The 15,395-nt window shown below is 42.4% G+C and overlaps 1 protein-coding gene across 1 annotated transcript in view; it reads right to left on the bottom strand.

Moving 5' to 3' along the window:
* The window catches only part of LOC112107706 (N(G),N(G)-dimethylarginine dimethylaminohydrolase 1), a 63,873-nt gene extending 54,205 nt beyond the window's left edge, over window positions 1-9,668 (bottom strand). Inside the window, exon 1 of the mRNA XM_026655636.2 lies at window positions 9,221-9,668. Coding sequence (XP_026511421.1) covers window positions 9,221-9,535 — 315 coding nt within the window. The 5' untranslated portion in view covers window positions 9,536-9,668. The remainder of the gene's footprint in view (window positions 1-9,220) is intronic.
* Between the last annotated feature and the right edge of the window lie 5,727 nt (window positions 9,669-15,395).

The following is a 15,395-nucleotide window of genomic DNA, read 5'->3' as shown; positions in this document are numbered from 1 at the left end:
TATTAAACCTGTGATTTACTTGATTATTTTTCTAGTGTGCTAAATTAATTCTGGAATTTATCCATTTTCTGACAAACTGATTTAGCCTCTATTCTTCCTGGTTTGCAAAAGCTTTGAGCAAAAATGGTATATTCCCCAAAATGGTACATTCTCAGAAACTGGTTTCTGTCTAGAACATTGAGCCATCAACCAAAGTATCTAAAAGTGCTTGGTCGTCTCAATGGTTTTAATATAATAAGCAATTATATCTGCAAAGCCTGAGAGGTCATTCTGTTACTGGATTTTATTCTATGGATTTGACTGGTACATACAGTGCTATTGTAATTTACTTCAGTTGAATGCATATAACTACAGCTGTCTTTATGAATGAACACATTTGGTTCCCCATTCTCTCCTCACACCAGTGTAATTTCCTGATTTGGACTGGTGAATGGAAAATTAAAACAGCATTTAAAAATAAAATGGAAGTGGGCAGTAATCATATTAGTTAACTTCCAAGCTTAATACTGCCAGCACTACCCCACTCTGGGAAGTGTTAATCAAAGGAAGTCAGAATTGCAAGACTGAGTGAAATAAATAAAAAATGTGGAACTAACATGACAGGTGACTGACTACACCATGTGTTCACTCTGCTCTTTCACTGCCCTCCATCCCACCTTCCTTTGGGAGAAAGTCTGCCCTGTCTTTCACTTTAAGCAGCCCCACTGAACTTAAAAGTTGCAGTAATGGCAATATCCATCTTTTTGCCATACTCCCCGCCACTTTCTTTTTGCTGTCGTTATAACTGAATCAATTTTTTAAAACCTCTAAAAATAAAGTATTACCTTGAAAAATTTCTCTTAAAGACCTTCACCTTTTTCCTGAAGGCCAGGGGAAGGTTTGGCTTTCACCCCAATGAGTTGCCTTATGGCCATTGAAAACAGACTCCACCCCAACATGCAATGCTAACAGAAAGTATTGCTCCATTCAATGCTAAGGAAAGCTCAAGGAACTGGATGTGTGTATAGAGTTTGAGTTAGAAGCAGCACTCAAGTTAACTTTGCAATGAATACAAGCCCTAAATCACTTAAGCATTCTTGAAAATTTTATCCCATAACTTATTTATGAGACTGATCAGTAAACAAAGTTTTCAAATAAATATGCCTATGCTCTAATCGGTCTTTTTATGGGGACAAGAAAGACTTTTCAGTTAAAGTAGAGGTTGGGGTATGGAGGGCTAGTTTTCCTATTATGGAGAGTCTAATAAAAGTGAATGGATTATACTGCAATTTTAAAATTATACTGCTTTAAATATTGTTTTAAACAACATGCTGAACCTAGCAATGATAGACATGGAGCTGCTCTGTAATAATTTATTACTATTGTATATTGACCTGTTTATAGGGATGTTTATTGTTTGAATATGTTGGTTTATTTATGTTGGTTTATTTTAATAGCAAGGAAAAACAAGCAGGAAGGGATGAAGGGTAACTCGAGATAAGCCACCCTTCGGCCTTCTGCAAACACTTAAGGGTGATGTTACAGGGCACGGGGCAGAGCCACTGGCTTTGAGGAGTGTGGCTCAACCTCCTGTTAAGCCTACCAGACTGGCTTTGTCCAGAAAGGCCACAGCACGTGAGCTGACAAGAACAAAGCAACTCTGGCTGCATTAAAAGCTCACTTCTCTGGGGGGGGTGGGGGAGCTGTTGAGGAGCTGTTTGGAAAAACCAGACTAACACGCATCTGCTGGGGTATCTGGAGAAGCTAGTCCTGCCCAGGCCACCATTACAGAATGGAAGGTCTTTAGGTAAGCTAGACATGCATGCAGATTTACTGTTTTAAAACCCTTTTTCTCTAAACGCTTTGTTCCTATTGGTAAAATAAACAATGCTTTGCTTTTAAGAAGGCTGTGTGGTCAATACAAACGCCACTGGTCACACACTGCCAAAGGAAAGAACCGCAGGTGCCAAACCTAGTTGGATCCGATGAGCAAGCCCAGAGACTATACACATGGTACTGCATCCCAGGGCATAGTCTAACAGTGGGAGAATTGCTAAATTCCACCCAAAGAAAGGTAAAGGCAGCCTGACCCCTGAAGGAATGCACTCAGAGAGATCAGGAAGAGACAGATAGAGGTGCAGCTAGCCCTGTAATACTGACATTGTGAAGTACCAGAAAAAGATTGAAATAAATAAGGCCTGGTCTACCCTGGGGGTGGGGGGGGGGGGGAAATCGATCTAAGTTACGCAACTTCAGCTACATGAATAGCGTAGCTGAAGTCAACGTACTTAGATCTACTCACCGTGGCGTCTTCACTGTGGTGAGTGGACTGCTGCCACTCCCCCGTCGACTCTGCCTGCGCCTCTTGTGGCGGCGAAGTACAGGAGTCAATGGGAGAGCACTCTGGGGGTCGATTTATCATGTCTAGACTAGACGCGATAAATTGACCCCGCTGGATCGATCACTGCCCGCCAATCCGGCGGATAGTATAGACATACCCTAAGAAATGGTGACCATAAACAGAGAAACGCTGATCTCACCTCACTCCTCAACACAGATTTCATAAAAGAGTGCTGCTGTGAGGTCTCATTCCCAGTATGAAGTAATTAAGAACCACATCAGTAAGACAAACAATATATAGTTTATGATGCAATACCCTGGATTGTTTTTACATTTGTTCAGTTATTTTTCAAATACACAAAATTAAGTAATTCACAGTGGATGTTCCAGTCATTAGAGCAAATAAGTGTAGAATATGGGGTTTTCCTTTTCTTGTTTTTTTATTTATAAGCACCTATGGACCATTCACTTGATGAACGTAAGTCAATCTGTACCTGCTGAAGTGTTGCAAAGTAGATCTTAACATATTCATGATTTATTTGAGATCTGGTTTCTTAGGAATTAACTGTGTCAACCTGCATTAGAATAGTCAAAACTGATTTTAGACACAGTAGACATGATGAATAATAATGTTTTCAGTATAAATATACCTGAGCTTCATCCCTTCCTGTGTCTCTCCTACATACAATACTCCATTAGAGAAAATGTCTCTGTAAATGTGGTTATGTTATGAATGGGATCGGGTATGGACTCCTTTCTATTTAGTGTTTCATTGTTTAATTTAGAGCTTTCAAAATCAGCTTGAACAAGTATGTATTGCACATACACAAATACTGATGAGTTTGACTGTACCTTTCCAAATACAGTGAAATTTAATGGTGCTGTGATTGAGCATGGATTCAACAAGGAAACATTACATAAATACAGCTGGGTTTTATATTACTACAAAGCAGACAATTTAGCTAACTCAAGGATAATTTGTTACCATATGCAGCCCCTCCAGAATAGTCCTTTTTAATTTTTGTGCATGCTTGTCCCAGTTGGGGTTACGCCATCTTGTGGTTTTTGGTTAATGGGAAAGTTAAACATTTTATCACCTGGCTGGCATTTGTAATAGCCAACATATAATTAATTTCACACTGTTAGTTCACTGCTTTTATTACCAGGAGCAGAAAAAAGGTATCAAGGGCCCAGATCTGCCAAAAATTTGCTCCAGCTCCCCACAAACATTTCCTCCCAATACAGACCACCCTGTCTTCTTTCCCAGATCCCCTCCACATTAGCCTCTTTCACTGCCTCCTCAGCCTCAGGCTGTCCAGCTCATCCACCCGCCTTTAAAGTCCCAGCCCAATTAGTGTCTGGAAAACAACTTTCTTAAAAGAAAAAAACAAACAAACAAACAAACAAAAAAACTCCCCTCTTCTCATTTTACAGCTGACTCCATGCTTGCTCCTTAGTTCTTGCTCTAAGGACCACATCAACTGTAGGAAAAAATATAAAAATCCATAAATACCCCCATTTAGTTATACTGCTACATCCTATCCCTCTCAGATCCCTCTGCATCAGCACAAGATGGGACCCAAGAGTGAGCCAGACACGCTCATTTCTTGCCCCAGATCTGCCTACAGCCTTCTCTTGAGCTGAGTGAGCCCCACCTCCTGCCAGTGCCATCAGTAGCAATCAGTTGTGTAGCAGGAGCCTTCTACCTCCTGCCTGTCTCCCACAAGCTGCTGCCACATTTTGCATTGGCCCCCTTGCTGAATCTTTACATTACAAGCTTCTGGGCTCCTTCTGAGCACAGGCCTGGATCCAGACAATCTGTCCATTTATTACAACTCATAACATAGTGTGGGCAATTCAATACCTTAGGGAGAGATGACACCTCTATTCTAAGCTTAGCATGGCCCCTTACGTTCACATAGAGGAGTGGTTTTCAACTCAGGGTATGCATAGCTCTGGGGGTACGCAGAGGGCTTCCAGGGGTACATCAACTCATCTAGATATTTGCCTAATTTTACAACAGGCTACATAAAAAGCACTAGTGAAATCAGTACAAACTAAAATTTCATACAATGACTTGTTGATACTGCTCTATATACTATACACAAATGTAAGTACAATATTTATATTCCAATTGATTTATTTTACAACGATATGGTAAAAATGAGAAAGTAAGCACTTTGTCAGTAATAGTGTGCTGCGACACTTCTGTATTTTTATGTCTGATTTTGTAAGCAAGTTGTTTTTAAGTGAGGTGAAACCTGGGGGTATGTAAGACAAATCAGACTCCTGAAATGGGTACAGTAGTTTGGAAAGGTTGAGAGCCCATGACATAGAGCTCCACTGAAGTCACCAGGACTCTACACGGGCATAAATAATCATGCCAGCGGGTCATGGTATAGGTTCCATGAAAATTCTCTTGAAGAAGTCTGGTTTAGAAACAGCTGCATTTGAAAGTAACATACTGCACCCACATACTACTTTGATGTCATTACCTTTTAAAGCACATATCTGGTTACACTCCTCCAAATACATGCATGTGCATGTTCTTGAATGAGAGATTTGCGCAATCTCTCAGACAGTTGCACTGTTTGACAAGACATTAAAAAAATGAATTAAAAAGGTTTTTTTCAAAAAGGAAAACTAAATGCAAAGAATCTAGGTAAATGGCACACTGCCTGCGGCAGCTTCACCCAATTCGCCGACTGGAGGTTCATACACCGCGCCCGGCTGAACTGCGTCCCTCTCAATGGAGCCATCCGCCACGGGAACCGGGACAAGCACTGCAGGAAGTGCGGGTACACCATGGAGACCTTGCCCCACGTCCTGTGCAGCTGCAAGCCCCACGCCAGAGCCTGGCAGCTGCGCCACAACACCGTCCAGGACCGCCTAGTGAAGGCCATCGCCCTGCACCTGGGAGAGATCGCCGTCAACCGCACCATCCCCGACACCGACAACCCGCTGCGCCCGGACATCGTCGTCACGGACAAGGATCGAAAAAAGATCATCCTCGTCAACGTGACGATCCCCTTCGAGAACAGGACCCCGGCCTTCCGTGAAGCCCCAGCCCGCAAACTAGAAAAATACCCTCCCTTAGCTGACATCCTGCGGGCAAAGGGCTATGAGGTTTACACCGACGCTCTGATCGTTGGGGCCCTGGGTGCCTGGGACCCCTGCAATGAACGTGTGCTGAGGACCTGTGGGGTGGGCTGTCGTTACGCGTGGCTCGTGAGACGCCTAATGGTCTCGGACACTATTCGATGGTCCCGAGACATTTACTCAGAGCACATCACCGGCCACCACCAATACCGGGAGTGAGCTGGCGTGACTTCGTGCACCCACAAGGGGGAAGAGACCTGTAAACCTCCCCTGTTGGACTTTATCCCCTGAGCCCTGAACCCACCGAACCGAACTGAACTCCATCATGTGAGGGTCACCCATCCCCATTACCCGGCCTGCTTAATTATATACCCACGACTGCTTGTACTTCTTGTATGAGTGATGTACCCTCACTGCTTGCTGACTGTATCCTGATCTCACCCACCGTATACCACCCCCTCCACTGGGGACATTGCAGACTGTATATGCTATGTGCTGCCCACTACCAAAATACTAGCATCCCCCCTATACTCTGTATGTTACCCCCGATGACCAATAACTGACGCTTCAAATTCTCTGTATCATTTATTTTTTTAAATATTTCCTGAGGGCCCGAAAGTATGCTAGCAGCTTCAAAGAAACAAGTAAAGACCCAGCCCTACCCAACAGCTCATCTATGAATAGGTATTGTGAAAGAGCAGCGAGGGACAAAAAGGGAGGGGAATTGGAATGAGTAAGAGCAGTGTTACAATAAAGATGATGTGAATACACAGTAAGGCCTGGTCTACACTAACACCCCAATTCGATCTAAGGTACGCAACTTCAGCTACGTGAATAACGTAGCTGAAGTCGACATACCTTAGTTCGAATTTACCGCGGTTCAGACGCGGTCCACACGCGGCAGGCAGGCTCCCCCGTCGACTCCGCGGTACTCCTCTCGCTGAGGTGGAGTACCGCAGTCGACGGCGAGCACTTCCTGGTTCGAATTATCGCGTCCAGACCAGACGCGATAAATCGAACCCGGAAGTTCGATTGCCAGCCGTCGAACTACCGCGGTAGTGTAGACATACCCTAAGACATGTTCCCAACTTGGTGGTTCTGTAACTTGGGGGTGGGGGAGGAGGTACATTTTATTCCCTAACCCCATCTCACTTATTAGAGGCAAGGTGACAGAAATTAGTTTACGATGCATTTGAATGCAGAGAGGGAACTGGTTTGATGAACAGGTTTGAAGTGTCAAACATAAAGACTCAGAGGGGTAGCTGTGTTAGTCTGAATCTGTAAAAAGCAACAGAGGGTCCTGTGGCACCTTTAAGACTAACATAAAGACTGGAATTTCAGAGCAAAGGTTCCTGTAGCAGTAACTCAGTAACTGAGTCACTTGCACCTATTTGTTAAATGCCAGAGTCTGCATTCCTGTGCCCAAGATTTTCCACTGGTTTCTACCATACAGAAATCATAGGTGCAACCATGAATGCACAATTGGGTTTAAGGCATTCATGTTAAAATTATATGTATTGACACAAATAACTCATATGCCCACAAAGGGCTGGGTAAAGGTGACCGTAGGCATCTTTGTTCTGAATGTCCTGAAATGTGAGAGATTAAGATACACTTAACGCTTTATAAAAAGCATTTTATTCTGAATATATCAGAACTATTACTAATTTGCACCAAAAACTGAAGACCCATTATGAATTATTGTGCTGTGCAGGTTAATAAATACTGCAAATTAAAACTGAAAAGAGAAACAACGTGTCTAAGTTTACATTGTAGTAATTTATTGATAACTATTCATAACACACTAGTAAATATGATGCAAAAATAATAAACTCTTAACAACTTGCAACCGTTTCCCTACATGCTATGAAATCTTTACTGTGGAATGGCAAGAGCAAGCAATAAAAATGTTGTGCAGATTTATACAGCGTGCTGTTTAAAACACTTCTACTAAAATAAAGTACTAATTATTTGTAACAGAGAATTATTCTTCCATGACAGATCTTTGTTGTTATTGTATTATCTAACTGCCTGATTTCTCTTGGCTGCTTATCTGCTTCAGACTTTTCCCAAATCATCCTTTGCTGACTGCTTTTATTTCATTTTCTGGTTGGCTGATCTTCTCCCTGCTTGTCTGAACTGAATGCAAAGGTGCTTCCTGACATGAGCCACTTCTGCCCTGGGTATAGGGTACATCAGTAACCTGAAACTGGGAGGAGTGTTATTAGATATCCTCTTATATGAAAAGGGGGGAAAATACTATTTAATTAATACACTGTTGAAGGATTCCAAGTGAAGATGTGACTTAGAATGGTCATAAACACATATGAAGATGTCGGAGGGGTGGTATTACAGCTTAATGAAGAAGAAAACACTGAAGCTCACTTAAATTATTGAATCCCAAGCATCCAAGACACCTAGAATCCCTAGAGATCACACTATTTAAAAAAGTGTTGCACAGTAAGTTCAAATATTCTCTGACTGTGACAGTGGCTTTTTAGTCAATTTATATTTAAATGTATTTGAGAAACTAAACTGACTGCACATTTTAAAAGCGTACTTAACGCTAGGGTACACATGCCCTGACCACCATCACAAGGGCTACACCCAGGAAAGATATTAAATTTCTGCACTCAAAACTGCAATACAGTGCTTATACAACCTGCTGAATTAATAAGATGAACACTTTAATATAATATATTGATATAGTAATCTGTTACAGGGACATATGTCACACTAAATTATGTAGGTGTGCATTTTTGTTTGTTCATATGTAAAAAAAACCACAAAACCACGCACACCATCTTTCAGTGTTTTAAAGGAGTAATACACATTCAATAGAAATGTTAGTGAAATGGAATAAATTCAATGTTTCCATCCAGCTTCTCTAACGTAAGAGTGAATTTAGATTTATACTACATCTACACATGTATTAGATTCACATTGAGCCTTGTGCAGTGTTGCACATATACCTGGAGTTGTTAATTGTTTTTTTGTAACATTTTTGTATCACCTCCCTGGATTGTGCTTAAACTTACAAAGAACTGCTGTGATTTACTATAAAGGGCTTCAGGAGGTCTTAAAACACATCAGAGTGATCTATTTCATGCAACAAAATGATAGACACCCTGACATGTTTGTTAAGCACAACTAGTTGCAAAAGAAACAGGACTAGATCCGTTTTTCAGACTAGTCAATTTGCAGTCACCATTACAGCACTGCCAAGACAAGAAGAACATACATCTGGATTCATTTTCTTTCTGATACAAATTGTAGGTGATTCACTGCACGACTGAGAACTAAGTCAGACGTGTTCTTCCCAAGCTGTGGCTTTTGTGCTAAGAATGGGAAAGCTTCTTCATAAGCACTCAGGTTGGAGTTCATTGTGGGAAAGAGAGACTGCAAGTGCATTGAGCATCTTCTGACTCTCCTCTCCCATCATGCCACCAACCTGCCACGCCTTACAGCACCGCACTCTGTATACACTGCTGCCTTCTCGGAACAGCTGTTCCTTGCAAACATTTCCCACAGAGATCTTCGGTTTAATTCCGTGCATTTGCACCGGCTCTGTTCTGCATTAAGTTAAAATAAAACGTCACAGAGGAAGTCCGACCAGAAAATGACCCAGCCAGGGATTCTGGGGACCATGGGCTCTGCCCCCGCCCGGGAAGTTACAGAGATCTTAGCAGAGACCGCGCGGGGGGTGAGGGGGGAGAAGCTCTCCCCAGGTGGGGCACAAGGTCTGGAGCCCCGCCCGTGCTCAGCGAGCCTCCCCCCCCCCCACTCCCCCTGCAGCTGGTACCTCCTTTCTCCTGCTGGGGGCCCCCGGCCGGGTGATCAGGGCGGTCTCCTCGCACACCACGGCCACGTCCTCCACGAAGACACAGTCGGGCAGGCTCTCGTCGGCCGGCAGCTCCAGCACCTGCAGCCCCAGCTTGTTCTTGAGCACCCCGACGTAGAGCTGGTGCTCCCGCTCGGCCCGGGCGAAGTCCACCTCCTTGCCCTTCTCTATCCGCAGCGCGTGCTGAGACAGCGACTCGGGCAGCGCCCGCACCACGGCGTGGCTGCACCGTCCCAGGCTGGAGCCGCCGCCGCTGCCGCTGCTCAGCCCGGCCATGCTGGGAGGCGAGTAGCAGGCACCGCCGCGCGCTCACTGCACAGCAGCCGGGCCCCGCACCCACGTCCGTCCCCGCGGGGGAGAGCTCACGCGGCTCTGCCTGAATAGGCAGCCCACCATTGGTGCGGTTCCAAGGGAGTTCCCATTGGCTGGCTGCTTGGATCGAAGCACCTGATTGGTCGTTTTGGCAGAGCGCTTTACCTGGTTTTTGGGTTGCAAGGTTGGGTTGCGGGGGCGCCGTAGGACCTGTTCCTGGCGGGGTGGGGGGAGCTGGAGGAGAGCGCTCTGCAGGCTGCCCTTGCAAGTGCTCAGCTGGCGCACAGCTTGGAGCTAGCTGGCTGCAGACTGTGTGGAGAGAGGAAGATGGGGCAGGTGCCCAGGCTAGGGTGACCAGATGTGCCGATTTTATAGGGACAGTCCCAATATTTGGGGCTTTTTCTTATATAAGTGCCTATTACCCCCCCACCCCATCCTGATTTTTCATACTTGCTATCTGGGCACCCTAGCCCAGGCCCTCATTCACTGAGACTTCGCTGTATCTGGATTCCTCTGAAAGCACATAGGCCACATTCTGAACCTGGGTGCCAGTGCCTAGAGGAGGGCTCCCCTGCAAGTGAGGGTGGCAGAGAGAGGAGGAAGAGGTTCTTTATGCCCTTCCTCCCCTCCCCATCGTGCACCCATGGAAGGACCAAGTGTATGTAGTGCACCCTCAATGTGCAGGGATGGGAGAGGGCTCTTCAGCTCTAAACCTCTTTTTGGTAGTGAGGTGTCCAGTCAACAGAATTTGGTTCCAGATGCAAATCCAAACTTTCCCCAGAGCTGAGGAGGGAGGATATTTAGGGCCATCTTGAATTCTGAGTTGCTAATAACTTTCCAAGAGCAGTTTCTTAGGCCAGGTCTACACTATAAACTTGCATCCATATAACTAGTTTGCTCAGGGGTGTGAAAAATCCACACCATCGAGCGACAGTTATACCGACCTAACCCTGATAGAGACAGCGCTGTGTCAACAGGAGGGCTTCTCCTCTCAACATAGCTACTGCCTCTTGTAGAGGTGGATTAACTACGGTGACAGGAGAAGTTCTCCTGTTGGCATAGCATCATCTGCACTAAAGCACTGCAGTGGCACAGCTGCAGTTTTTTAAGTATAGTCCTGCCCATCCCAGCACAGTATTTTGTTAAAGGAAGTTATGTTTGAAAACAAAATGAGGACACATGAAGTGTGGTACCTTCAACTTGTGTAATACATTCATTCAAAAATAGTTGTACAAAAGTGACAAAAGCATCTCTCTCTCTCTCTCTCTCTCTCTCTCTGTCTCATTTAGTTCTTGATATTTTTTCCTTTCTCAAAACTTCCATGAAATGGCCTGCCCTGTTTCATATAAAAACATGAAAAAAAATCAGTTTTACATGTACTCATGGAAAATTTACTTTCAACTGAAAGAAGTTTCACACTTTTCAGAAATGTGATACTCTTGCCCTTATTTGGTCCTGTTTCAGAGAAATATCCTGTAAACATTCAGTTTTTGAGTTAGGTTTTGTTGTGTGGTGTTGTTTTTTAATGCGAAATAAGGCCATTTTTGACATTTTTAAAATCAAAGCAAAACTTGAGGTTTTCACATTGGTTTAGCATTTTAATACGCTGGTATTAGAAACAATGGTATATTCATTTGAAAATCATATACTATACATGCATAATGTCACTGTCTACCAATTATTGACCAGAATGGGGCCAGACTCTGTACCATGAAACCAATGGGAGTTTTGCCATTGATTTCAGTAGGAGCAGGGACCTAATAAGGCTTAAAGGCCAATGGGACAATGGAGCTAATTCCAGGATCAGGTGCCAAGTAACTTGTGTATTTTGAGATAAACAGCAAACGTGAAATCCTGGCTCCATGGAAATCTGTGCAAAACTTTGAATTGACTTCAGTTTTATTTCCAATAAATTCAGGAGTATTTACTTGGATGTCTGATCATTTCCATAACTGCATTCCTATATTTTAATTTACAATTATTCAAATAACCACAAGGGCACTTAGATAGCCAAATCATTCATATAACTGTACCTGCATGTCTTTGGCTTCATGTTAATTAACATCTAATTTGGGTATTGTAGAAAGGTGGCTGACCTCTCTCTGTCAAGATGCACAGCTCTGACAGTTTCCCCACACTGGACCAAAGTCTCCCTCTGGTGGTGGGGTAGTTTGGTTGGACGATTGAGTTCCTCCAGGGCAGCATGAGCCCAAGTAGAAGTTCAAAGGAAATTAAAAACAAACCATCAAATCTCCAAGTCTTTTTACTGGATCACTGTCCTCCCTTGAGGGCCTGTCTGCCTTCTCACCCTTCTGCACCACAGCATCTTTTCTCTTCATTGCAGAGATTTCCACTTCCATGAGGTAGCAGCAAGTGGGAGTCCAATCTCACCCTCAACTCCAGCCTCCAGCCCAGGGACCTAAACTATGAAGTAACTGTCCACTCAAAGAAAGACCCACCTTACTTCACTTTTCCCTCAGCCATTTTTTTGCTTTGGAATGTCTCCTCCTCGGCCTTATCCAGCATCTTCAGTGAAGTACTTCCCAGGTTCCTTCCCTGGTCATTGAAATGACCACATGTGTGTAGTTATTTGAAGAGCTATATAAATATGGGTATTAAATGTATTTTCAGTATACAAACAGGCAAATAACCTCTGTTATTTAGGAGAATGACAAACTGTTGAGGATCTTGAAGAGAGAATTGGAACACACATAAAATTTGATGATTCTACATTTATCAAAGCATCATTTTTTATTTTTATCATTATAAATCATGGTTTTGGCCAATGACACAGACTTATTTTTTTATTTTTTTATTTTTTTGGTTAGCATGATTTTAGCCAGAAGAAGAAATGGTAAGATTAGTCAATAATTAGAATAAATATAGGTTCCATAATAAGAAATAGCATGTGTTGAAAATAGTGGTCTCACAATCACTGAATAGAGTAGTTCTAATCATTTTAGATTTTCAAAATTCAAAATATGTAAATTTATAAACTATTACCTTTTTTTTATCTCTTACCAAAAATTGCAGGAATATGGGATATTAGGTGATGCTGCCATCATATGCACTTATTATATGATAGAATAATGTGGTTCTCCTGTAGTAATTATCACTGACATGGAATAATCTCAGATGGACAATAGAATCTATAGGTCTATATATCATAAACTTATGATAGTGCTGTATGGAAGGATTAAATATATAGAATTTGTTTCTAACAGCTTTTGTATGCCATTCTGTTTCTAAGGAGGAGGGAGGCTGTTTATCGACAGAGGTCCTTATGCAAAGAATACAATGCACTTTGAACCAGTAGCATTGTGGATAAACACAGGCAAATGGAGTTTATCCACTTCTCATTTGGGGAATGTGGAGTTTAGTTTAGGTTAGTTTACCCACTTCTTTTTTTACCACTACAACACTGCTTTGAACATATAAAATATTATATACGGACACAAAGTTATAGAAACAAAGTATTGAATATGCTATAAACCCAAATGCTACATGTAGCTATTTAAAGATACAGGTGCAATTTAAATGTAAATCAAAACTAGCTTTTTGAGGTTAATATTTTCGTAACCATGACATGTCATTAACAGTGTCTATGAACAGATGCACTAGGAGCAAAATTGTGCATATTTATGGTAAGGGTAGCAAAAATTATTCAGTTTACATATAAATTAACAGTACACACAAAAATTACACAGTCTGATTAGTGTAATGTTAAAATTCATCATAATAGCATATGCAGTAATCCAAAAAGCTACAGGATCAGCTATAATCACCTTAATTCTTTCAAGATTCATGGAGTATATTTATTTCATCGCTTTATGGATTACATTATTACAGATACTTTGTGTTTTCCTAATATAGTCAGTTCAGACAGGTGCTAGTGGAAGTCAGTAGAGATGCCATCTGCTAGACAGAAAAGAAAGAGGTGTCACAAGGAAAGTATCCTAAATGAATTCAGCAACAAATAAAAACAAAAAACACCACCATTCTAACAGGGACCAGATTAGAAGGTACTATGCACAACACTTAAACAACATGAAAATTGGTAGCTAGAAAGAGAAAATAGGGGAAACACACTGTATGTTCACATAGAAAAGTATGAATATTCAATGACACTACAGTGACTTATTTGACAGTGCCAATGAGAAAGTCTTAAGAGGGACAGAGGAAAGTTGAATTACAGGAATGTACTTGTGAAAGCACGTGTGAATACGTCAGTCACTTTCAAAAGAAAGCAGTAGATTTGAAAGAAGATATTATTTTAAAGGTTTGTCAGAACAGAAAAAAATCAACAAGTAAAATTCCATCAGTTTGACAAAATCATAGATTCATAGATTCTAGGACTGGAAGGGACCTCGAGAGGTCATCGAGTCCGGTCCCCTGCCCGCATGGCAGGACCAAATACTGTCTAGACCATCCCTGATAGACATTTATCTAACCTACTCTTAAATATCTCCAGAGATGGAGATTCCACAACCTCCCTCGGCAATTTATTCCAGTGTTTAACCACCCTGACAGTTAGGAACTTTTTCCTAATGTCCAACCTAAACCTCCCTTGCTGCAGTTTAAGCCCATTGCTTCTTGTTCTATCCTTAGAGGCTAAGGTGAACAAGTTTTCTGCCTCCTCCTTATGACACCCTTTTAGATACCTGAAAACTGCTATCATGTCCCCTCTCAGTCTTCTCTTTTCCAAACTAAACAAACCCAATTCTTTCAGCCTTCCTTCATAGGTCATGTTCTCAAGACCTTTAATCATTCTTGTTGCTTTTCTCTGGACCCTCTCCAATTTCTCCACATCTTTCTTGAAATGCGGTGCCCAGAACTGGACACAATACTCCAGCTGAGGCCTAACCAGAGCAAAGTAGAGCGGAAGAATGACTTCTCGTGTCTTGCTCACAACACACCTGTTAATACATCCCAGAATCACGTTTGCTTTTTTTGCAACAGTATCACACTGTTGACTCATATTTAGCTTGTGGTCCACTATAACCCCTAGATCCCTTTCTGCTGTACTCCTTCCTAGACAGTCTCTTCCCATTTTGTATGTGTGAAACTGATTTTTCCTTCCTAAGTGGAGCACTTTGCATTTGTCTTTGTTAAACTTCATCCTGTTTACCTCAGACCATTTCTCCAATTTGTCCAGATCATTTTGAATTATGACCCTGTCCTCCAAAGCAGTTGCAATCCCTCCCAGTTTGGTATCATCCGCAAACTTAATAAGCGTACTTTCTATGCCAATATCTAAGTCGTTAATGAAGATATTGAACAGAGCCGGTCCCAAAACAGACCCCTGCGGAACCCCACTTGTTATGCCTTTCCAGCAGGATTGGGAACCATTAATAACAACTCTCTGAGTATGGTTATCCAGCCAGTTATGCACCCACCTTATAGTAGCCCCATCTAAATTGTATTTGCCTAGTTTATCGATAAGAATATCATGCAAGACCGTGTCAAATGCCTTACTAAAGTCTAGGTATACCACATCCACAGCTTCTCCCTTATCCACAAGACTCGTTATCCTATCAAAGAAAGCTATCAGATTGGTTTGACACGATTTGTTCTTTACAAATCCATGCTGGCTATTCCCTATCACCTTACCACCTTCCAAGTGTTTGCAGATGATTTCCTTAATTACTTGCTCCATTATCTTCCCTGGCACAGAAGTTAAACTAACTGGTCTGTTGTTTCCTGGGTTGTTTTTATTTCCCTTTTTATAGATGGGCACTATATTTGCCCTTTTCCAGTCTTCTGGAATCTCTCCCATCTCCCATGATTTTCCAAAGATAATAGCTAGAGGCTCAGATACCTCCTC

This window comes from Terrapene carolina, unplaced genomic scaffold (genome assembly GCF_002925995.2).
Source record: "Terrapene carolina triunguis isolate 2854851 unplaced genomic scaffold, T_m_triunguis-2.0 Scaffold210, whole genome shotgun sequence".
NCBI classification, from domain to species: domain Eukaryota; kingdom Metazoa; phylum Chordata; order Testudines; family Emydidae; genus Terrapene; species Terrapene triunguis.
This window is presented reverse-complemented; position numbering and strand designations above follow the sequence as displayed.